We start from the raw sequence: 26046 nt of genomic DNA, 5'->3' as shown, positions 1-26046 counted from the left end.
CTTAAGTAATAGATAATGGCAGAAGTGACACTGTGGCAGTTCTAGGCTTAGTCTTTCAGAGCACTGACTGGCAGCTTTTGCTTCTGTCCTCTGGGAACACTCACTCTTCAAACTCTGCCTTCTAGAGCCCAGCTGCCATCGGTGAAAAGCCCAAGCCACCTGAGGGTCCATGTGAGGTGCTGCGGTCAACATGCCCAGCTGAGCTCCCAGCCTTCAGCCAGCATCAACCAACAGCCATGTGAGTGCGTCATCGTAGATGTTCCAGCCCAATAGAGCCACCCAGTAGCTGTGGCCCCAATGGTGACAGCTCTGGCCTAGAACTACCTGGGCGATCCCAATTAACATGCAGAACGGCGAGGGGTAATCAAATGGTTGTTTTAAGCTGTGAAATTTTGGCTGGTTTGTTATGTAGCCAAACATCAAAACAATCATCTTGCATAATGATGTGTGTTAAAAGTTAGGTGTCACAGATGGCAGAATGAACAGAAAATTAGTAAATTTGACCTGTATCAACGATTATGTCTACAATCTCTCCTCAGAACTTCTCCAGGGGAGTTTTAGCAACTCAAAAGACTGCTGTCAGACCTGATCCCTTTTCTAGAACTAAATTTATATCCCACTGGGTTCTAGACAAAAAGTGTGTGAAAAATCTGTAAGTACCTTTAATTTATTGAAAGTGCTATCTTTTCTTTAAACTTCAAGCATGGAGACAAAGCTTTTACTTAGAATGTCCTTAGTAAGAGTGTTCATTTGTTTGTTTTGAATAAGATGAAAACATAAGAATGTTCAAAAGTTTTTACATTGAACTTTTATGATGTCACTGATATATTTTTAAAATTAGATTAAAACAAAACAAAACAAAAGAAAACCACCCCAAAAGACAATAAACCCAGCAGCCCTAAAAGAAAAATTTAGGTTCAGTACACTATGAATAGAAATTCCTATATGTTGAATTAATTTTTGAATTTGGTTTCTGAGTCTTTTGTAAATAATAGGTCAGAATGAATTAGTGGAATAAAATCGCATTGGCGATTTCCTTTTAGATTAATGGATTTTACCTCAGATCCCAGTGTTGAGTTAAATGTAAACATGTGTTTCTGCGGATTGACAGCACACATTTTTCAATACATATAGTCCACTGAGAAACACAGTGCTCTCAGAGTTCAACCTGTCTTCTGGGAATGGCTTTGAGGAAACACCTAATTTTGAGCAAGTTACCAATGCACTCTCCCCTCAATATCTGAATCAGTAAAAAAAAAAAAAAAAAAAAAAAAAAAAAGAATGATAACCATCCCTGCCCAGTTTATCTGGAAGGACTGTTCTTCAAAATCAAGTGATCATATATGATGAACATACTTAAGGAGAAGGCTTTTTTTAAAACTAAAATCATTTTGTTGTTGTTCTTGATAATTTTGCTTCCAGTAATTTCATATTTTTTCTTTCAATTCTGGAAACTATTTTAATACACTTTTCTGAGGTCCAAAGCTGTTCATGTTTTAGATTGTGGTGTCTTTGCCTGCTTTGCTTATATGGGTCTCTGAAGTTAACTGATATTTAACTGGAACATAAACTGTGGCAGAAATATTGGGGAGAGAAGAGAAAAACAATCATATTTAGAGAAAATAAAAACTAAGGTGACAAATTCAAGCATTCCAACTTCTAACAAAATCTCCTTTCTTGCTATCTCATTTCAACCCACCGAGGACCTGTACACACCTTTACTCCTCTGTCTCCGTTTCCTTGTATGTTTCTCCGGGAACTTTACATATAGGGGATTCCATGGTACATACTGTTGTATCTTGCTTCATTCACTAAACCTAAAGTTTTTATTATTTATTTATTATATAATTATTATATAATAATTATATATTTATTTATCTATCTATTTATTTATTTATTTGTCATTCATTCCTTTTTACTCCTGAATGGCATTACCGAATACATCACATTTCGTTTATTCTCCTGTTGATGGACATTTAGCTTATTTCCCATTTTTGCTGTCATGAGTAGAGCTGCTATGAACTTTCTTGTAAAAATCTTTGTGTGACTATGTGTTTTCATTTCTCTTAGGTAAACGTCTAAGACTGGAATTTCTGGATATTACGGTAGGTGTGTGTTTAACTTCATAAGGAACTGCCAAACAGTTTTCCAGAGTCATTTCCCATCATCAGTGACTAAGAGTTGGAGTTGCTTGGCATCGTCTCAACATTTAATATTTGTACTGGGTAGTTTTTGCTTCATAACAAATCTCTACATAACTCATAAAATAACACCAATCTGAGCCAACTCACTGGAACTTGACGGCTTAGGACAGCCTCACTTGTGTGCTTGGTGATTACCTCATCATCAGCTGGGATGACAGGCATGACTTGGCTTTGTGTGTTTCAGAGGCTGGCCAGGACTCATCCACATGGCTTGCTGGTTAAAGTCAGCAGATTAAAGCAAGCTCCATTCCACTTCCACTTTGTAATCCTCTGCTTGGTTCATGTTTGTTAATGTCCTAGTAGCCAAAGAAAGTCATGTGGCCAAGAACACATTTAAGGCATGGGGAAATGGATTCCACCTTTAATAGAAAGAACTGAAAAATCACATTGGAAAGGAGTACTGCTGCAGGGATAGGAAGTATTTGAGGCCTTTTAGCAATCTACCTTTTAGCAGTCTTTGATCACAAAGAATTTATAGTCTTTTCACATGAAAAAATATAATCCTGTCATTCCAGAACCCCCAAAGTTTCATTTCAATGATGGCATCAGTCTCAGAATTGAGAATATAGTTATCTAAATCAGATCCAAATGCAGATGAGGTTCCAAGAACTATAGTCATCAAGCGTTCATCTGGGAAACAGAGCTAGCATGAGTGTTAGTGGAATAAGGGATTCATTGTAGGAATTAGATCTTACACAAAAGTGAAAATATGGAGTAAATGGAAGGGTTGGGATCAGAAAAAGAGTCATTCATGAGTCTACCTAAAGTACTGGTGCAGGTAGACAAGTTAGAGCTTGCAGGAAGTCTGAGAAACTAAACATCCACTGCAGTAGGACCAAGAAAAGGAAGTTCATGGCGAGCTCTATGGGAACTTGTTGTCTTTGTGTAGCTACCAATTTTGTGGGTCCAGAGCCAAGCATGGTAGACCTGGGGTTGCTGTTGATCACCCTGGAAGTTGAGTTGGACAACCTTGTAAAGTGAGGTCATGCCATAACTCAGTGAATACATCTGCACCAGTCTGGCACTAAATCTGACACCAGCAAACTGTTGAGAGTAATGTCTACTGCTTTATTTATATAAATTATACAAAAGTTTCTCTTTGGGCCAAATCTAAAACAGAAAAGGAAATTCTAGGAAATACAGTCTTCAGCTTAACCAGGTTGACATAGAAAAATACAGTATACTGTTATTAGTTTTATTTTTTTTATTTTAGCATTGTACTAGGTATGTGTATACTCATTATATCTCATTGGGTTTCAATTTACACAACCCTAATGACTGTGCTTATTGGCCATTAATATTTCTTATTTTGTGGTCGTCTATGTTTTGTGCAAATTTTTATTAAGTTTTTTGTCTTTTTATTATTAAATTTTAGCAAATCTTTATATAGTTTAAATACAAATCCTTTGTTGTATAAATACATTGCAATGCTTTTATCCCATCGAGGTTTGCCTTCTAATTTTCTTAGTAATGACTATTTTTGAAAAGAAGTTTTTACTTTTAAGGAAGTTCAGTTTATTAAACTTTATATTACATTTAATGATTTCTGTGTTCTAAGAAATCATTGAACACCTGAAGTTTGCAAAGATATTATCCAGTATTTTCTTTAAGGAGACTTTTAGATTGAATTTTTATGTTTAGATCTATATCCCATCTTGAGTTAATTTCTGTATATGGAGTGAGGTATTGGTCAAGCTTCTTTTTTTTTTTCATGTAGACAGCCAGTTCTTCTGGTACTATATATTGAAAACCATATATAATTTCTTTGTCCACATTAAATTTCATTGGTGCCTTTTATAAAAATAAAATTACCACACTTCATTGTGTATCTATTTCTGGACTTCCTGTTTTTACTAATCCATTCTTCTATTCCATATCAATAATTATTATGACTTTATAGTAATTCTTAAACTAATACAAATCTTGCAAATTTTTTCTATTTAAATATTTTAAAAAATTATTCTGGGTCGTTGGCAATTCTTTATAAATAGTACCAGACTGTCAATTTATGCCAAAAAATAACCTGCTTGAATTTTGGTTGGAAATGTGTTGAATCTATAGAATTGGGGGGAAATTAACATTTTTACAATATTGAGTCTTCTAATATGTGAACATGATGTACTTCTTTTTTTTTTTTGATTCACATTTAAAAAGAATTTTTATTGGAGTATGATTGCTTTACAATGTTGTGTCACATATAACGAAGTGAATCAGCTCTTTGTATACATATATCCCCTCCCTCTTGGACCTCTCTCCCACATCCCCCATCCCACTCATCTAGGTCATCCCAGAGCACCTCATTTATTTAGTCTTCCTTAATTTTAGCAATAAGATTTTCCGGTAGAAGCCTTATACAGCTTTTCTTATATTTATTACCAAGAATTTTTCTTGCTGGCATGGTAAGTGACATTGTTTTTAAATTCTCACCCCCATCCCAGACTATTGTCAATAGGACAGCCAAATTATTATTATTAAAAATAAAATTAGATGTCACTCTTCATATCATAACCAACAAATGCCTTCTTCTATTAAGCATAACAGACACCACAATCATTTTAATAGCCTAAAAGTTCAGCTTGTCTCACCTCCTACCATTATTCCCCTGTTCCCTCTCCAGCAACCATACTGTTTCTCCACATGCCGCCCTCGTCAGAGGCTTCATTGTTGCTTCCTTTGTCTGCGGCAGCCGACCCCAAATATATGCATGGCTTCTTCCTTCACTGTCTTCAGGCCTCTCCTCACATGTCACCATGTCTTCTGACTCCTGACCACTTTATGTGGAATAAACCTGACTCAGCCCCTCAGCACCACCCCATCCAACTTACCTGGGCAACCTTACATTTTCATTTGTCCAAGCTGGATGCTCCAGCTTATGCCTGCTGACCTGACTTCCCATCTAGTTTTCAACTCCTTTTATTCTAAAAAGTGTCCCAATTTGAAAAATAAATTACTTATCACCCTATCCTTATCTTGATTCACTTTTCTTCATAGCACTTATCAATTATGTGCCATATTGTACATTTGCATGTTTGTTTTCTAGCTCCCCCAAAGGGACTGTAAATTCCATGTGACAGAGTCTTTATTTTTATTGTTGACTGTTTTATCACCAACACGTAGAATATCACCCAACTTAATTTGTTGTGTTAAGTAAATGATTAATAAGTATACTAGCTGAATGACTTTGGGAGCTGTTTGAACTTCCGTTTTTTCCTCTTTCTGTAAAATGAAGTCCTAGATTAAATGAGACCGTTAAGGCCATTCCAGCTCTAAAATACAATAATTGCTTGTGAAACCTCATTCCTTTTTTTTTTTTTTTTTTTTTTTTTTGCGTTATGCGGGCCTCTCACTGTTGTGGCCTCTCCCGTTGTGGAGCACAGGCTCCGGACGCGCAGGCTCAGCGGCCATGGCTCACGGGCCCAGCCGCTCCACGGCATGTGGGATCTTCCCGGACCGGGGCACGAGCCCGTGTCCCCTGCATCGGCAGGCGGACTCTCCACCACTGCGCCACCAGGGAAGCCCCTCATTCCTTTTTGATACAAGTTTCATTTAAGTCAACAGTGTAGAGGAAGAACACTAGAGCAATAATTTTCATAAGCTAGAGTGATCCTCCAAAGCAATAAAAGACATCGTCCTAAAGTAGAATTTCATTTAAGATTGCATGGATTGATTTCAAAATATTTACCTGGGTGACAACTTGTAGGAAGACTCAAGCATAAATCCTTATTAATCATTTTCTGACCTAATTGAGTTTTTCCATACGTTCCTGTAATATTTAAAAATATTTTTATGGGATAGGTAAAGTTATTTATGGAATTCGTCTTACGATAAAGACCCCCCCCGCAATTTCTGTCTCCAGCCCAGACCTGTCACCTGAATTCCAGACTCATTTATCCAAATGCCTGTGAACTCTCTACTTGCATTTCTAATAGGCATCTCGAACTGAACACATTCAAACCTGAACTCCTAATTTTCTCCCTGAACTTTCTGCTCTCAAAGTCTTTCTCACTTCAGTGGATGGCAGTTCTGTCTTTACAATTGCTCAGGCTAAAATCCTTGCTGTCACCCTTGATTCCTCTTTTATCTTACACTCTATCAGAAGATCCTTTTAGCTATTCCTTCAAATGCACCAAGGATCAGACTGGTTCTCACCCTCCTATACTTTTGCCCTAGCGTAGCCAATACTGCATTTCTCTGAATGACTGCAGTAGCATTTTAACTAGTTTTCCCTAGCTTCTGCCCTACTCATCTCTCGATACCCACCCATGTGTATTTTCAATAAAGCACCCTGAAAGATCATTTTAAAGCCTAAACCAGATTATGTCACTTCTCTGCCCCAAATCCTCTAATTGCTTCCACCTGACTCAGAATAAATGCCATGTTCCTAATAGGAGCCAGTAGGATCTGCCACCCTGCTGCCTCTCTGACTTCATCTTCTCTAGTTTTCTTCTTGTTCTGTTGGTTCTAGTCACAGAGGCAGAGAACACACCACATAACCTCCTACCTCAAAAAATTACTTGCTATTGACCTTGCTTAGAATACGCATGCCCTCAGAGGTCTGCATGGCCTGATGTCTTACACACTTTAGGTCTCTCCTCAAATGTCACATTTCCAGAGTGGTCATTCCTCTGCCCTCAATATAATATAGCAACTTCCTCCCTAGTTCACACATTTCCTATTTCTTTTACCCTACTTCCTTTTTTCTGCTTAATAATTAGCCCCACTTGACATACTGGAACAACATGATATATTTTGTGTCTGTTTGTTTTCTCTCCCTGTCTCCTAGAATGTAAGTTCATGAGGTATACAGCATTGTTTCAGTAAAGCTAACTTACTTTAAATGAGTTATCTTTAAATTAATGCACATTATCCACTTCCCTGGTGGTCCGGTGGTTAAGACTCTGCACTTTCACTGCGGGGAAAGTGGGTTTGATCCCTGGTTAGGGAACTAAGATTCCATATGCCATGAAGCATATGGGATCTTATTATGGGATCATACTTAAATTAAAAAAAAAATTTTTTTAAACTTGTTTATGAAGCTGAGAATATGCACAAATGCAAACAGTGTAAAATGCCCAGTCACACTTGTAAGCATCATCCTCCAATTGAGCAACACACGCTTGAAGTCTAGGGGGACGGCAAGGTTGGATGTCAATCCTTCTGAGCTCTCAGAGGAGAGGAGAGGGGTGGCAGAATCAAAGGTGTTTTGATGCTTTCCCACTTTTTCCAGTGCACTGATCACTTTTGCTGTTTTAGCTCTGCAAACAACCCAGAAAGTGTAGACCTTACATTACCTTCTAGCTGTTTAGAGTTCTCCAGTGCAGCATCCTACTCAAGACCTTCCCCACCAAAGTGTTCAGTAATCCTGGAAGTGCTGGTGTCTATGTTAGCACAGAAGAGGATCTGGAACTTCATCTAGTTCAGCCTACAATTTTCTAAGTGAGGAAACTGGAGCTCAGGGAGGTGAAATGACTTATCGGAAAGCACTCAGAGGTGGCCTCAGAGTCCAAGCCTCCAGTTCCCCATTCCTGTTCATCTATACTGCACTGTATTTTATCAGCCTGTTATTCACACTGATTAAATATAGGAAATTACCTAAAAGTTCAACAGTAGGACAATGGTTACGTATATTCATATGATGCCTTACTACACAGCTATTAAAAATCATCATGTAGAAAATCATTAAATGACATGGGAAGTACTGGCAGCATAGCTAAGTGAAAAAAAGTTAAATAACATAGCCTCAATTATATAAAATAGTTGTGTAAATGATGAGAAGGCTCTACACATCAAAAAATTATCAGTGGTTACTTCTGGAAGATGGGACTAGAGATTTTTTAAACTTGTTTTTACACTTTCATAACTCCAAAATCAAAACATTTAAATAAGAGTCCATTTTGAACTTTTCCCCTGCATTTCACTTCCAATGAACTTTAAGGTCTACGTTTTTAAGCACTGGAATATATTTATATGTGCTAACTTTTTTTGTATAAATAGCATGTGTAAGATATATGTGAGGTATATATGTGTGGAAAATTCAACAAGCTTCATGGATGTATAGAATTACTAGCAATTAAGTCAAAAGAGAGAATGGCTTGTAACTATCTTAACCAGGTTTATAAGGTAAAGGTTTTGGGGGGAGAATAATATACCTTATTATAATCATGAAGCCTTACTATTTTCTTTTTAATTCTCATGTTTAAAAATTATACTTCATTATTATACAAAATTATTTTCTTACCCTCCAAAATGTTTTTAAAATTATTTAAAGCCCTTATAAATCATCATAACACAAAATTCTGTTAGTCTCTTCTTCGCAACTGCAGCTTTTGCCAAGTCATTTGAGAACTTTTATGTAGACAAATAGTGCTGCTTCTTAGGAGAAGGACCATACTTAGTTTTGTTTTGCTTTGTTTTTGTTTTTCAAAACGTATGCATCTCAACCAATCTTGACAACAATCAGTTTATAACCATTGTTCAGTTAAGTAAAATGACTTCAGAGTCTAAATAGCTTGCTAAACATCATACCTCTAGCATGTGATGAGCTAAGTCGGAGCCCAAGTCTACATGTCTATAAACTCATGTAATGCTGTTTATACAGAATATTTTATTTTTATTAAAGTATAGTTGATTTACAATATTACATTAGCTTCAGGTGTACAGCATAGTGATCAGCATAGTGATCGCTATTTTTGCAGATTATACTCCATTATAAATTATTGCAAGATAATAGCTATAATTCCCTGTGCTATACAATGTATCCTTGTTGCTTATCTATTTCATACATAGTAGTTTGTATCTGTTAATCTCATACCTCCAAATTGTTCCTTCTCCCTTCCCTCTCCACTTTGGTAACCACAAGTTTGATTTCTATATCTGTGAGTCTGTTTCTGTTTTGCATATACATTCATTCATATTATTTTTTAGATTCCACATATAAGTGATATCATACAGTATTTGTCTTTCTCTGACTTATTTCACTAAGCATAAGTGAAATAAGGTTCATCCTCATTGCTGCAAATGGCAGAATTTCATTGTTTTTCATGGATGAGTAATATATATATATATATATATATATATATATGTCACATCTTCTTAATCCAGTTGTCTATACAGAATATTTTACATTAATGTGGTGGCATTTCTTCACACAAGTGATCAAATGGGGAAGTTTATCCTAATCTTTCACTCTTCTTAGGCCCCTCAAAATGCCATCTCCCACTATCCAGAACTTACTGTAGTATGTCACCAGGGGCTGCTCCATGATGCAGATCTGAATCGTCACCCCACCCCCATCACCTCAGCTAGATACTTGTTTCCAATAAAACATGCTGAGGACATCCCCTTGGATAACCTTACTCAGGGCTGCCTTAGTGCTTGATTCACATATTTTCTATAGAATTCATTGCATTGTCTTATAAATATCAGTACTAGTTTTTGTTTGCCCCACAAGCTTATGAGCTCTTCAGGGGCAGAAACCAAATCTTATTCATCTATTTAGAAATCCCCAATGCAGAAAATGAAACCTCCAGGTAAACTAAACCTCCAAATAAACACAATTAGTTTCAAGTTACAAAAGAGACAAATCATTATTACCCAAAGTGTATGATCCAGCATAAGACAAGGAAAAATTCACAATGTCTTGTGCTGATAAGAAACATAGCAAATAAAAGAATAAATATATCCCATTAGGAGCAAAAACAAAATTAAATCAACTGAAATCATCCTAGATATGACATAGATGATAAATTTAATAGATAACATCATTAAAACAGTTGTTATAACTATATTTAATATTCTTAAGGTGGCAATAGCCATCCAGTTTCTCAGTCTTTCTAATTACTCTTTCCTGACCCTCCCATAGGCCTGAGATACATCTGTTTGTGCATTCTCTTCTGCTAATATCCTGTCCTAGTTTACCACGGGTCAGTGTTGAGCAGTTGCACTTCAGTTCCACATCAGGGCTGCCAGTGTGCTCCACCTCTCGCCAGCAAGGGGCTTCTCAATACCTGTTGGTCAGCCGTGAAGTTCCCTTTCAAGATCTTCCTTTAAACCGTGATTTTAATCAATTTTGTTATGATGTCCCTGGGTGTAGATGTCTCCATGTTTTTTGCGCTTGGTTAGGGTTTATTGAATTTCTGAGATTTATAGCTTTAACAAAATTTGGAAAAATTTCAATCATTATTTTTGCATCTGTTTTCTTCTGGATCTTCTCCTAACCCCCAGGCCTGTCCTCCTTGCCCATTTATTCAGGGACTCCAGCTACATGTGTATTAGTCTATTTAAAGTTGTTCCACAGCTCCCTGATGTCCTATTCTTTTTTGGTTTTTTTCCTCTGTGTTTCACGTTGGATTGTTTCTGTTGCTGTGTCTTCAAATTAACTAATCTGTTCTTCTGCAATGCCTAATCTGCCATTCATCCCATCCAGTGTATCTTTTCGACATAGACATCATATGTGTAGTTTTAGGTGTTCTTAAGAGGAACTTAACATATTTAATCTTTCTTCCAGCTTCTTGAACATATGGCATGCTGTGATAACAGCTATTTTAACGTCCTGTCTGCTAATTCTATCATCCATGTTTTATTCTGAGTCATTTTCAATTGGTTCATTTCTTTTCTCCTTTTAATGGGACATATTTTCCTGCTTCTTTTTTTTATGCTTGGTAAGTTTTATTGGATACCAGTCTTTTTGAATTGTACCTGTTGGATACTAGTTATTTTTGTACTCCTATAAATATTCTTAAATTTGTTCAGGGAAGCTGTTAACCTACTTGGAAACAGTTTGATCACTTCAGGTCCTGCTTTTAAGTTTCGTTAGATGGGAACAATGAGGAGTTTTGTTTAGGGTGAAATTTTCAACACTACGGACGGGGCAAAACTCCGTATTCTGTCTCCTGTGGATTCTGAGATTTTTCCGGTCATGCTGGTGAGAACAGGCCCCATGTGAGCTTATGCCCCTTCTAACCCTTTCATGTGGTTCTTTCCATGGCCTCAGGACATTACCACCTGTGCTTGTGCAGATCAGTGCTCTGACAGACACTGAGGGCCTACCCTCTGAGTATCTCCTCTTTGTGCTTCTCTCTCCTCCACATACTCTGCTCTGAGAACTTCAGCCTCCTAGCCCCCCTGGATTCCACTTCCATTTCCCTAAACCGGGGACACCATCAGGCTCTGCCTGGGCTCACTTGCCCTGTGTCAAGCCCTCATAGTAGGCTGAGACAATTATAAAGTCCATCAGGTTTTTTTGTTTGTTTAATTGAAGTATAGTTTATTTACAATAGTATATAAATTACAGGTATGCAATATAATGATTCACAATTTTTAAAGTTTATACTCCATTTATAGCTATTATAAAATATTGGCTATATTCCCTGTGTTGCACAATATATCTATGTAGCTTATTTTATACATAGTAGTTTGTACCTGTTAATCCTCTACCTCTATATTGCCCCTCCCCACTTCCCTCTCCCCACTGGTAACCACTAATTTGTTCTCTATATCTGTGAGTCTGTTTCTTTTTAGTTATATTCACTAATTTGTTGTATATTTTAGATTCCACATATGAGTGATATCAGAGTATCTTTCTTTCTCTGACTGACTTATCTCATGTAGCATAATACACTCCAAGTCGATTCATGTTGCTGCAAATGGCAAAATTTCATCCTTTTTATGGCTGAATAGTATTCCAGACACACACACACACACACACACACACACTACATATTCTTTATCCATTCACACACACACACACACACACACACACACACACACTACATATTCTTTATCCATTCATCTGTTGATGGACACTTAGGTTGTTTCCATATTTTGGCAATTGTAAATAATGCTGCTATGAACATTGGAGTGCATGTATCTTTTTGAATTAATGTTTTTGTTTTTTTCAGATATATACCCAGGAGTGGAATTGCTGGGTTATATGGTAGTTCTATTTTTAGTTTTTTGAGAACATTCCATACTGTTTTCCACAGCGGCTGCACCAATTTACATTCCCACCAACAGTGTAGGAGGGTTCCCTTTTCTCCACATCGTCACCAACACTTGTTATTTCTGTTCTTTTTGATTGTAGCCATTCTGACAGGTGTGAGGTGATATCTCATTGTGATTTTTATTTGCATTTCCCTGATGACTAGCAATGTTGAGCATCTTTTCAGATGCCTGCTGGCCATCTGCATGTCCTCTTTAGAAAATGTCTATTTTATTTTATTTGATTTGATTTATCTTGCCGCATCACATGGCTTGCAGGATCTTAGTTCCCCGACCAGGGATCGAAACTGCACCTTCAGCAGTGAAAGCGTGGAATCCTAACCACTGGACCACCAGGGAATTCTCTATTCATATTTAATTGGATTGTTTGGTTTTTGATATTGAGTTTTGTGAGCTGTTTATATATTTTGGGTATTAACTCCTTATTGATCATGTCATTTCCAAGTATTTTCTGCCATTCAGTAGGTTGTCTTTTCATTTTGTTGATGGTTTCCTTTGCTGTGCAAAAGCTTTTAAGTTTAATTAGGTCCCATTTGTTTATTTTTGCTTTTATTTCCTTTGCTGTAGAATAAACATCCAAAAAATATTGCTATGATTTATGTCAAAGAGTGTTCTGCCTATGTTTTCCTCTAGAAATTTTATGGTTTCCACTCTTACATTTAGGTCTTTATACATTTTGAGTTTATTTTTGTATATGGTGTTAGAGAATGTCCTAATTTCATTCTTTTACATGTAGCTGTCCAGTTTTCCCAACACCACTTATTGAAGAGACTGTCTTTTCTCCATTGTATATTTTTGCCTCCTTTGTCCGTAAGTGCATGAGTTTATTTCTGAAAAGCTCACCTTTGTTTGTTTTTCATCTCTGGGATCACTGATTTCATTGCCTGAAAGCCAATGTCTTCATATATTTTATTCATTTTATCAGCTATTGCACATGATAAGGTAAATTCATTCCCTGTTATTTCATTTTGTTTGGAAGCTGAAGGCTTACCAAGTCTCATTTTAGAGTCTGCTTCCTGCAGTCAAACCTGCTATTAACTGTTCTAGGCTAGTTCCCAGGAAACAGACTCACACTCTGAGATTTGTGTACACGATGTTTATTAGTGAGTGTTCTCCGTAGTATCTCTAAGAGGCTAAGGCAAGAGGGACTGGGCAGCAGAAGTTAAACTGCAATGCTGTTGTGAAAGAGGTCTCTGCCAATAATGAGGGAGCTCAAAAGGCAAAAGGATCTTTCAGAGTTGTCCCAATTATGTCCCTTTCCTTACATATACACCACTGAGGTGCAGGAAGCTCTCAGGGAGAAGACATAACCTTGTGTTGAGTGAGGAGCTTTCTCTGGTAGGGAAGTGAGTATCTCTGTCCAGGCTGAGTACCACCACATCCAGTGCCTTGGTGACTGCAGCCTTGCACAAATGCACATCAGTTTGTGTCCTGATGAAGTGTTTTATTACAGTCAGGCAAACTTGTTTCTTATTTAAACAGCTTATCGAGATGGAAAGTATTTTTCAGCTAGTATCAGGAAAATATCTTTTCCTTATTATCCCACTTTTTATGCATCTCTCTTCAGAATTTCCTTTCAAAGACAATTAAGACTGTAAGTTAAGGTCTGCCCAGCATAACGAGGCTTTCTCTGGCAGGGACAGGGAGGTTTCATATCTGCCGGATCCAAATCCTCGATAACTAGAGGGCTCTGAAGAGACTGAACATTAAGGGACAAAACTGAATCTAAGTTGCAATTTATAATAAATTTTTCTAGGACCGATAGTAAACATTTTTCTATACTCCTTCTGTTTGAAGGAGGCAATGTAGCATAGAACTTGAGAGCATACACAGGTAGAAAGTTTCAGTGATGCAAGATGAATAAGCTCTCGAGATCTGCTGTACAACATTGTGCTTACAATTACCAACACTGTATTGTGCTCTTAAAAATGTATTAGAAGGGTAGGTCCTGTATTAAGTGTTCTTACCACAATAAATAAAATAAAAATCATAAAATAAAATAAAGTAAGTGTGCACTCTGAAGCCAGATGGCTGACACTTACGTTCTGGCTCTACCCCCTCTGTGCTTTGGACTTTGGGCAAGGTGCTATGCTTTGTAAAGCTCATGTTCCTTCTCTACAAAATGGGCTAATTATAACCCCGGACAGGGTTGCCACCACTGAGGCAGTCAGAAGCAGAATAATGTGGTTATAAAGAGTGTGGATCTGCCACCAGACCACATGGGCCTGAATGCTGCCTGATACTTACTAATTTAATTTAACCTCTGTTTTCTTATTTAAAAAAGAGTGATTGTAATCATAGCACATTCCTAGGGTGTTTATGGGGATTAAGTGAGTTATTACAGAAAAAGCATTTAGTAGTGCCAAGCAGATAGTAAGTGCTCAATAAATGTCAGTTCTGATTACAAGATGTTGAGGAGGTTTGCAAAGGTTGATGTGAATTTGGTGAAGAAAAGTAGAACAGGTCCTGCTTTAAGTGCCCTTACAGTTTAGTAAATGGGAAGGTCCAGGGTCTAAGTAATGATAAAAATAAGGTGGAACATTATCAGAATTTTTAAAAATGAACAAATAAAGCTCTGTGGAAAAAAAAGGAGAAGGATATTAATTTCTAGTGAAAAGTGGCAATTGAAAGACGGAACTTGTAAAGGCAGTTAACCTGAACCATAAGCAGAGCAGGCAGAATTTACGCTTCCTCATTTATGTGGTTAAAAGTAGGCAACTTCATAATTGACCTAACTGCAAAAAGGGGGCTGGGCAGCACCATCCGTGTAATTTCCCGAGGCTGTGGGACCAAGTGTCTAAAGCTGCCCAGAGCTATGGCTTTAAGAATCTGAAACACTGCCCCTCTCCCTGCCCTACCTCCTACTCAACTCCAGTCATCTAGGGCTCCCAAGGTGGGTAGAGAAGTGGTTACCAAAACTCACTTCCCCATGCAGTCCAAAGAGAGAGCCCCTGGCGATTCTGTTTCTGCTGGCATGAGGAAGTAAGTATTTCTCACCACTTCCCTATGGAGCCGGGGTTACTGTTGTCTGAAGTCATAACTCTTCCTCAAAACGTTAAGTACAGACTAAAGAAAGGCTCCACTCTGTGTAGCGCTAATGAAATACAAGCCCTGTTTCTCAGCCTTTGAAAGTGGTTAAACAGCAAGAGAACTTGGACATCCCTAAGCTGAGCGGCAGGGCAGTCATCTGAATTTGCTGTGCTCAGGAGCATCTCCGTAAGATTACAGCCTGGATGTTAGTCTGGAGGATTGCAGAGACAAAGGCCGTGGAGGCAGGCTACTCTTGCCGTGCCACTGGCCCCGTGTCCGACAAGTCCCTTTACCCCGCTGCACTTCAGTTTTTTTACCTGTGAAATAAGGAAAGTATTAGCTGTCGTTATTTGAGTGCTGATAATGTTCTAGACACAACATTTCAGGTAAGCAGTAGTAGTCTTTCCTTTTCGCAAATGAAGAAAATGGAATTCAGAGAGTTCAAATGACTTACCCAGGGTTACTCAATAAGAGTCAGTATTTAATTTTCAGGTCTGTCTCTAAAGCATGTGCTAGCTCTAAGGAGCTAGCAGCCCTCCCTAAGCCTGGCATGTCATAGGAACTCAATAAATCACAGCTATTATTAACATTTCAAAATGACATTGGCCATAATTACCACCTGCACATAAGAATATGGATTTAAAAAAAGATAGGTATAGGGCCTATTTCCCTGTTTGCACTGGCACGTACAAATGCCATCTTATGGTTTATAGAGGAATATATTTGCCTCTTAGAATCGTGACCAGAGTTTGGCTTCAGAAAAAAAGAGAAATTCCATTTCTGCATGCTGCATGCATAATGTAATAATGGAGAAAAACACTGGACGAGGAATTAATAAGCACTTCATACTTTAAAAACAAATTTTTATTATCTCATTATATCCTGATACCAACTCCCTTAATTTATTTTTATCCTAATTTAACAGATAAGAAAACAGTCTCTGAGTGGAGTAGTAATATGTCTGGTTGAAACCTGTGCTTCTGTTTTTAATGCCTCTTGTCCAAACTCTACCACTAAGTAGCCAAGCAGCTTCTGGCAAGGCGTTTCTCTTCTCTTTGTCTGGGGTTCTTTGTCTGTAAAATACGTGTGGGCTGTAGATCACCTGATTTCCAAGACATTTCTTCTCTAATGGCCTTGGCACCTTTCAACCATTAACTGTGGCTTCAGGGATGGCCTCTTGTTCAAGAGGAAACTCACCCGTCCATGGGTTGGTTGCTTAAAATTGTGCTATGTTTACCCAATAGTCTTTGTGTATGCAACGCTTATGGCATTGCATTGATGACTCTGATTAGATTTAGTATTAAATAATATTTTCTTGAAGTTTGATCCTTTACTTTCATTCAGGAGAGCTCTCTGGAAATCTCAATCCTGGGATAAATGAGGCAGAGTTCTCAAGGTGTCTTTACTTTCTTCACACATACAGCTATTTGTAGGGCATTTCTTCAGTCATAACATTAACACTGCTGATTTACAAGTTATTTATCTTGCATATAGAATACAGAGAAGTTGCTCTCTGATTGTCATCTATGTAACACCCAATAATAAGATTGGGATAGTCTGACAAGGGAAAAGCTACGCTGAGCAGAGTGGTCTAGGCATTCATTCCTCAGAGCAGTTGAAAGATTTGCTTTGCAGGAAGCTGCTTCTCCCTTGTAGAGTTGGGCCACTGAACAGTTCCAAGAACAGAGGGAATGTCTTTATTTAAAGATGGTTAATTATCTCTAGGCTAATGGAAGAGACCATCTGGTGATAGGGGTTCTAAACCTCAGGCCTGTGCACGGTTAAATCTCTCTGAAGGGAGGTTGTATTGGGCCGGAGCAATATTTGGTTTTATTTTAATGCACTTAAAATTCTTCCCAGTCTAAGCATTTCTCAGCTTCATTTATTCATGTTATCTGCCTGCTCCTCAAAGTCATTTTGAAATAGAGGCCCCTACTTTCTGTGCTTTCATTATGTTCTAAATATTTTACATACATCTTATTTATCCTCAAGATAGAATTGTGTTAGCTATTAGCATCTCCTGTTTACAAATGAGTAAACTGAGGCTCAAAAGGAAGGACTTGCCCAAGGCAAGATAACTTATAGATACCATCAGGATTGGCTGACCATTAAGCTAGAGGCTTAATGGGTCTTGTTTTGCTTGGATTCAGTGTCATCTGGCTCCAGTGCCTTCTCAAGTGAGCTTATCAAGGGCCGCTCCATTCCATGACCTGGATTTATTCTTTCATGTGAACAACCTAAACCCACAACTTATTTAAACACAGACACCATGATTAGCGATACTTAAGCCACTGAGGGTGTCATGGTCTTGCCTTTGCTACAGGGATCCCCCTGCACCCACCGTATTCACTACTGAACCCACGATTTTCAAGCCATTGGCAAATTACTGTGTCTATAATAGTCTCTTTAATTATTACTAAAGGAACTCGTTCAGCAGAGAGAAGACCTGGGGAAAGGGGACTTGCATAGTACACGTCTTCAAATCCAAAAGAGAGTCGATATATGTCCATGGTTCCGAAGGGCAAAGCCTGGCAGTCAACCTGATAGAAAAACTCCAGTTTATCAGAACTGCCCATCAATCGTACGGACAAATCCATGCCAGGGGAGCCTTCCTCCCCGGACACTCAACCCCTAGGTTACCACCCGCCTGTGGAGCGCCCGAGCTCGCATCCCCACTGCGACCTAAAGCCACCTCCCCGAGAGCCTCCCCTGCTAAAGCCCTGCCAGCACCTGCCCCACGGCTGCAGGAAGCTCACGGCCGTCTCCTGGCAACCGCAGACGCGGAGCCAGGGTCGCAGAGCCGGCTCCTAGCTCAGAGCTCAGCCGCTGCCTGGGTCCGCCTCTGCCATGAGCACCAAACAAACCAGAAAGAAAGAGGTGCATCCTATCAGCTCGGCGCACGGATCGGATAAATCTAAAGAGTAAGGGACCTCTGCCTGCCCATCCCACCCCTGGCCTGACCCCTGGCCTGACCCCTCGTCCTGGCGCTGCTTCCTGTAGCGAACCATGCCAGGACGCGAGTTCAGATGGCCTCTTGGGAGCTTCTTTCCCTCCTGTGGTAACCCAGACTCGGGAGGTTCTTGCCCTCATTCTTCCTCCATGCCTGCCTCGATCCACCTCCTCCCAGGTTTCCCTATTTCAGCTGCTCGGCAGCTGCACTCTGGCTGCCATCCATGAACCTCCCACCCCTTCCTGCCCCTCCTCTCCTTCAGAGTCCACCCAGGCACTTGGAAAGGCTGCTGCTTCCTTGCCAAAGAGGCGAGGCTCAAAGTCAGGACCACATCTGCATGGCCCCAGTACTAGCAAAAAGAGACAGAGACAGAGAGAACTTTCAGCTCAGTGATGATTGCCTAGTTTGTATCTGCCCCAGTCCAACAACTAAAGACTTTTAGTCAGATTATATCAGACATAAAATGGTTTTTAAAAGTTAAAACTATATAAATATGTAATTCACGTTACTAATGTTTACTCCAAGAAAGTGTACAGACTTTAGCTCATGGAATCTACATGATGCCTCTCTACCTGGGGTTTGTCGTGTCTGTGTATGTACCTCTTTATTACCCGTGGGGTCGTTCGCGTTTTCCCACTGTGCCTGTGAGGGGTGGACAGGCAATGCTATTTAGTTGGGTTTTTCGATTTCGGTACTCCGTGGGGTCGTTCGCGTTTTCCCACTGTGCCTGTGAGGGGTGGACAGGCAATGCTATTTAGTTGGGTTTTTCGATTTCGCTGGCCTAATTCTTCATCTCCTTCTTTACCTCGAGAACCCCACATTGAACTTCTGTTCACCGATGCCTAGTATTTAAACTCTTTCCCTCCCTGAACTCCTCGCCCGCACTTATTCCTATGTCTGTGAGTCTCTCTTCCTAGTTCTGTTTTCTCTCATAAGCAGGCTTCCAGCTTCCTGGCAGATAATCCATTCATTTTTATTAGTAACTTAAATTGCAGATACTATATTACCTACGTAAGTGATTTTTAACAGAATTGCTCTCCTGCTACGTACCAGTGTAGGGCAGGTCATTTCAGTATTTTCTAGTTGCTTCCATTCTTATAGGTCCAAGTTCTACAAGACCCTACAGGATCAAGGTCTTTCCCCTTTTCCCCTGTTCCTTTTCTGACTTTACCTCCCCCTTGTTCATGTACTGTCCTCCTTTTCACATCCTGGAGCACCCCAGGCTTGCTATTTCCTCTGCTAGAAAGTCATTTCCATATGGTTTTCTCCCTCATCTCCTTTAGGTATTTAGCTCAATGCCATTTTCTCATGTCAGCTTCTTTGGCCAACTGGTTTAAAATTGCTATCCCCACTTTCCTGCCAAAACCAGAAACTCCCCGTTTTTCTTTTGCTGCTTTATTTTTTGTCATTAATTGCTTTGCTCATTAACATACTATATATTTTGCTTTAAAAATTATGTTTATGCATATGTCACCTTAATAAAATGTAAGTTCCATGAAGGCAAGAATTTTTCCTTTTCTATTTTATACACTGTTGAGTCCTTAGTCATGTTTGGGTCATATGTAGTAGGCACTCAAAAATGTTTATGTAATGAATAAGTGAATGACAGTGATGAAATAAAAGCCTATAACAGGGTTGCAATACACCAAAAAAAGAAAAGCAAACTTAGTAATGGTTATAATTAATGTACATCAAAGGCTCACAACTCTTAAGGAGCTTTGATTTTAAAGAGTTTATATCCTGAAAGAGATGAGATTGTTAACGCCCATTTAAAAAAAAAACAAAAAAAACTGATCAAACCAGATACCATAAAACACAGTACCTGGCCTGGTTTTGTGGTGATTTTATCACATGATAGAGATAAGATCCCTGCTGATAAGATGTTAACCCTTTCCTTACTGGGACGTCCCATTTCTTTTTGAGATGATGTTATTTCTAACAGGTTTTTTTTCCCAGAAAATGTCTGAATTGAATTATATCAATAAAAGTACATGTATATATTTATGAAAATACAAGAGTAAGGGCAAATAGTTATACAATATCTAGGCTTTGCTAGAAACTAGATATTGAGTATTAAACATCAAATCATTAGGTTCTGCTGTAGCATTATATGATAGAATGTGAAGTCCACTGTAAATCATGTTTATCCTCTAAGTTTTACTGAAGAACTAATTATAGATATCAGGCTAAGTCATAGATTTAGGTGTCACCTAGCCTGGGTCCCAGGGATCAAAGTCTAGCAAGGCTCCAGTGTAATTGTCATTTGAAATATACTGGGGACATTTAGAGTAAGTTTTTATATGTCATTATTTTACCACACCTTGTGGTTATACATCCAATAAATGCAACTAACTCTACATAGTCCTGAGTACGGAAATGAGAGAAAAAGTGTTCGGAGCCTTGAAAATGGCTGTCCCATAAAACCTTATTCTCCTACAGCTGCCGTCTGTAGCATATCTCTTGTATTCCCTAAACTTATGTGTCAAACTTGGGTACAGGAACAGGTCTGGCTTTTGCCTAGTCTGGTGGCTGGCACATAATAGCCACTCACGATTTGTTTATTAAATGAGTTCATAGTTTAGTTACCTAGCTTGGTTTTCATTCCTTCTAAATTTGATTGAAGCCTGGTTCTCCCTCCTTTTCTGATTTGATCCACTGTTGGCAAAATTCAAAAACTGAGATGTTTCAACTGAGAAAGCAGAACCATCTATGTCAAGCTGTGACCAAATTCATAAGTAAATATGACTTTGAATTACCAAGAATAAGTATGCCAGGTAACTGAGCTGACAGTTTTTACATTAGATTAAGGTATTTCTATTTTATGTATTCTGTATTTCTCTGTATCAGCAAGAATGAAATCTCTGATATAGGGTTCACCCTTGCACTATTTTTTGTGACATGAGATATGTCATTTTTTAATTTTGACATTCAATTTTTTCTTCTTTAAATGAAGGACCATCTACTTAAAATTGTTGCCATTCCAACATTCCCTGTCCTCCCTTCTCTACTTTATTTTTTCCTCCAGCTCCAAACTATCATGATTCTTTCAGCATTTTTTTTAACTCTGCTAGATCCATAAGTGAGAGAATTTTGTTACAGTAAAGTGTTTAAAACTTAGATTTAACTTATTGTTCTAATTGGGGGTGTCATCTTTTTAAAATTTCATCTTTGAGAACAGTATTTTTTATTGTCATAGCAACTGTCACAAATTATATCTTTCACTATTAGTACCTAATGATAATTAGAAATTACAAACCAATTTAAATTAATCAATTTGAAAACTATTGTGTACTGCAAAGATACCATGGAAAGATCTGTAGTGACAACAAGACAAAAATTTGATCTTCTTTGACGTACTGAATATAAGTCTTGGTGTAGATGATAGACAACTTAAAAGAGGGAAGAGAAGGCATGCAATTTAAGTATTAAGAGTTATTAGAAGTGTTAATGCTTACACGTGAAATGCTAAAATATTTGAAACTTGAATGGGAAGTTTGAGATAGGAATACAATTTGGTGTTTATAGTCACGAAGTTTTGTTCCACTTCCAATAGCACATTAAAATCAAGATCAAACAGATAATTTGAACTAATAAGAATTACGCAACCTTCTAGATTCTTAGAGATGATGAAATATCATTAGACCTCTTTTTAAAAAATGTATTTTATTGAAGTATAGTTGATTTACAATGTTGTGTTACTTTCTGCTGTACAGCATAGTGATTCAGTTATACGTATATATATATATATATATATACGTTCTATTTCATATTCTTTTTCATTATGATTTATCACAGGATATTGAATATAATTAAACCACTTTTCAAAACAGAATGAAATATATTTCATAAAGCTCAAGTTAATCTATACTTACTGAAGTGTACATTTAAATTTCATAGAATTCTCAAAAAAGATCAACATATTTGTCTATACAAAACTTTGAAAACAAGACTATTACAAGAGTGGAATCATGATTAATACTATGAAAGCAACATAAAATAGAATATATATCTTACTGAGGATTAAATTAAGTGAATTCTTGGTTATACCAGGTCAAAGAGAGAGCTGCTTCAATGAAACCATGCAACAGTGGTTAATAGAAAATAGATAATCTATTCCTCTACCAACAGAAATCAAAAAGGAAAAAAATGTGTGTGTGCACGAGAGAGAGAGAGAGAGAGAGAGAGAGAGAGAGAGAAGGGAGATGCCTTTTGTAGCTCTAGGTATAGTCCTTATAGCTCCACAGAAAAAGGCAGAGAGGGAAGAGGAGAAGCGGGGCAGGATACAACCCAGGGTTCACACTGAGTTTTGTGATTTACCCAGGTCACCTCTGAGAACCTCAACAACTAAGGTCATAAGTACTCACAATTTAAAAGGTGATCTCTGGTGACAAAAACTTCCCTAGAGGAAAGCCAATTCTTTATGTTCATTTCCCAATGATTCACTGAGCGCTTCTCATGCCCAAGTCACTGGTTGGCTTGGGAGAATAAGGAATTGCAAAACAGGGTACAAGTCCAGGGATTTATAATCTAGGGGAGAAAAACTAAGATTCAAATAGAAATAACTAGGAAGTATACAGTAATGTCAAATTTGTCAGGGAGAACTTGTTGGAAATAATGGAAGGAACCATGTATTGGCATAGGGTTAGATTAGAGAAATCATGACATTTCTAAAATGATGGTTATGTGAGTTAGAGGATAAGAGGGTCACTTCCAACTGGAGCTGGTCTTTCATCATCTCCCTCTAACAGCCACTCTCCAACTTCGAAAGGCACAAGCTAGTGAGATGGCTAGGGCAGGTGATGGAGATGTTTGAGGCACAGAAAGTCATCCAGGTTGGCTGGAGAAGAGGGATTTCATATGAATGTACTGGCACAAAGCATTAGAGGTGAGTACGCAGCACGTGAGAAGGACAGATTAAGGAATTTGAACTCTGTGTGATGGGGAAACATAGACTGTTTTCAATGTCAAAATGATAATTTATGAGGTACAATTTAACAATTGTCTGAATGGAATTCATGCTGAATTAAGAATCAGGGTAGCAAGAAATGAGTGATGATAATGGGAGATAATGGGGGGATGCTTGCTTCTGGGAGCTCTCCATGAGAGTGAGGAACTTTTTTAAAGAAGGGTGAGTGGGTACAGAGCAGACCTGTAAGATGATTGTGGTCAAAGACCACAAAGCCAAGTTACTGACCTTCAGTGGCAGTGGTGATGGTGTCCAGGTGATGATGCCACCATGTCTGAAAAGGGAAGGGAAAAAAGCGTAAATGCAATTCAATGACAAATTTCTGAGGGCCTTCCCTTGCTTATTTTTGCCTTTTCTTCAGGGCTTGGCACGATGTGTGTTTAATAAGGGTGTGTGTACTTTGAGTTAAAATAGAAACCTGGTGTGGCAGCTTGGCCATAAAACCCTCTGTCTCAGAACCAGAGAGAGACTATGAGACCCAGAGGGAAGAGGCCCTGTCAATCATCCCCAGGACACCAGGCAACACTCAGCACGGATTAGGGCATCATATAAATGTCTATTGCATATTTCTTAAATATAAAAATCTCAGCCAAAAAGCCCTGCTTAATGAGGCTAGGAATAACCTGTTAGTCTTAGTGGGATCTGTCACTAGTTCTTCCTCTGAAATAATCTTAATCTGAACATTTGTTTAATAATTTGTTAAAACTTGACATGGGTTAACGATTATTTCTGGCAATGAAAAAAATTTTTTTAATCAACCAATTTTTATTTTGTTTCCTTTTGGAGGAGAAATGGTTCCTCCTCAGTTTACTCTGTAGCATTATTAGAGGAGTAGAAGATGTTAGATTAAAAAGATTTAAATTTACAAACTCACGGAATTCGTACTTCAGCGTTACCTAAAAACAAAATCAAACTTATACTTTGAAACTCACAGCACTGTTGCTAGTGCTTCAAATGAGCAAAGTAATATTGCCTCAATCAGAAGTGGTTATTTAAAAATATTTTAGTTGGCTTTACTATTATTTTGACATTTCCAGGTCACAGATTATTGAAATTAAGGGATTAAATAATCTATAAACTGATTAGGCTACTTAATGTGAGATAAAAATGACTAAAATGACTAAATCCAAGATGTTAAAAATATACCTTTGATATGATTTGTATAATTTGATATAATTTGTATAATATGAAGTATTGGATAGAAATATTCCTAATCTTTCTTACTTTGACCCTTGACAAAGAAGACATGCATATGTTGTCAGAAGAAGTATTCAACTAGGTGCTTTGAAATTTTATTACATTCTTTTGTAGGGTAGGTTCAGGTTAATTAATTCCAAGGTCTAGGGCTATAGGCATGCTGATTTGTATGGCTGACTTAACATATGGTACATTTTTAAAGTAGACTTTATATATAAAGTATATATATATATATGTATATATATATATACACACACACATATTTATAAAGTATATATAATATATATATTTATATTTTTGCTGGTGCCAAATGAATACCATAGTCTAAAGATTTTGTGATTATTTTTATTCCATCCTCTGACATGATGGGCATCAGAATTACATATATTACTTCAGTTGAAGTCCTCAAAATGTCAATGTGCCCTTTCTGCTCCCATTTCTTCACCTTTCAGTCTTCAATTCAGGGAAGAAATATGTCTAGTTTAGTTATAAATTAATAAAAAAGGCTGCTACAGGTCATCAAACCTTGTGGATACACAGGCAAAAGGAGAGGAAGCAGGAAGAACTGTGGCCTGTTTTGCCTGCTTTCATCCCAGGTATGAGCCAGAAACACTGTGAGAGTTTAACCAGGTGAGGTCATGGTCAAAGGTGAAGCCTGTGCTGTACAATCTGCTAACAGAGCTCTTTCCACATACTATTGTAATGAATTAATTAGAAATTAGAGACAAAGCCCCATGTTTGCTCCACCTTGGATCAAAGTCTAGGAGGGATTTGTGATCAGTTTGCTCCATAGACAAAGAATAAGTTTAGGAAGAAAATAGTTGGAGTTGTATAAAAAGAAGAAAAAAAAAGTTTAATTGGAGCTTGTGCATGTACTCACCCAGGGTGCTGAGGACCTGTTGTTTCTTTCATGGATTTTGGTTAAAGTCATTAAGGACATATCTCATGTATTTGCATATCATGTTTTGTCCTTGCTCTTTAAAATATCAGCTTTGCTGCTGGACAGTGTTAGATCCCGGTAAAAGGCAGAAGCTTCAGATACTAGGGGCCTGTGTTCATTGGGATCAGAACAGCAGAAGAAACCCCCTCCTATTCTGCTCTCTCCCTTTGTTCCTCCATCTCTCAAGAGGGCTCAGGGGAACATGTGTCACTCCAGCTAAATCTATCCTCTCTTATCCTTTCCTGGAGTTCTCCTTTCCTTCTGACCTGCCCCTGCTTTGTTTTCTTTCTTCTACCCCCCAAATTAAGTCATTCTCTGATGGTCTTGCTTCACTCCCCTCTCCTTTATCCCTTTTGATTATCTAAAACAATGATGATTAAAGATGACTGAATTAGCACCCATGGTCCTTACCATGTAATTGAGCTCAAGTTCAAGGGGACAAATCCACTTGGATGTACTCTCCTACTCCAAGTTAAATATGTCCAAAATGGAGGTCATCATTTTCTCTTCCAAATGTGTAGATTTCCCATGTTTATTTTAGAGAATCTTACTACCATCTTCCCTGCCACGTTGAGTTTCAAGCAGTTATCTTTGACCTTCACCCTCCTTTGTCTGTTATGTCCAGTTGGTTTCCATGTTCTTTTGATTTTCCCTTCAAATTGCTTCTCTACCCTGGCTCAGTGTTCATTTCATAATGATTTGACTTACATACGTCATGAAATGATTACCATAATAAGTTTAGTGAACATCTGTCACCTCA

The 26046-nt window shown here is 38.0% G+C and overlaps 1 protein-coding gene across 1 annotated transcript in view; it reads left to right on the top strand.

The window, feature by feature from the left end:
* The first annotated feature begins 18080 nt into the window (after nt 1-18080).
* Nucleotides 18081-26046, top strand: part of ADGB (androglobin) — a 172590-nt gene continuing 164624 nt past the window's right edge. Inside the window, exon 1 of the mRNA XM_060167518.1 lies at nt 18081-18154. Coding sequence (XP_060023501.1) covers nt 18081-18154 — 74 coding nt within the window. The remainder of the gene's footprint in view (nt 18155-26046) is intronic.

This window comes from Lagenorhynchus albirostris, chromosome 12, assembly GCF_949774975.1.
Source record: "Lagenorhynchus albirostris chromosome 12, mLagAlb1.1, whole genome shotgun sequence".
NCBI classification, from domain to species: Eukaryota; Metazoa; Chordata; class Mammalia; order Artiodactyla; family Delphinidae; genus Lagenorhynchus; species Lagenorhynchus albirostris.
Note: the sequence above shows the minus strand (reverse complement) of the source record. Positions and strands in the feature narration are given on the sequence as shown.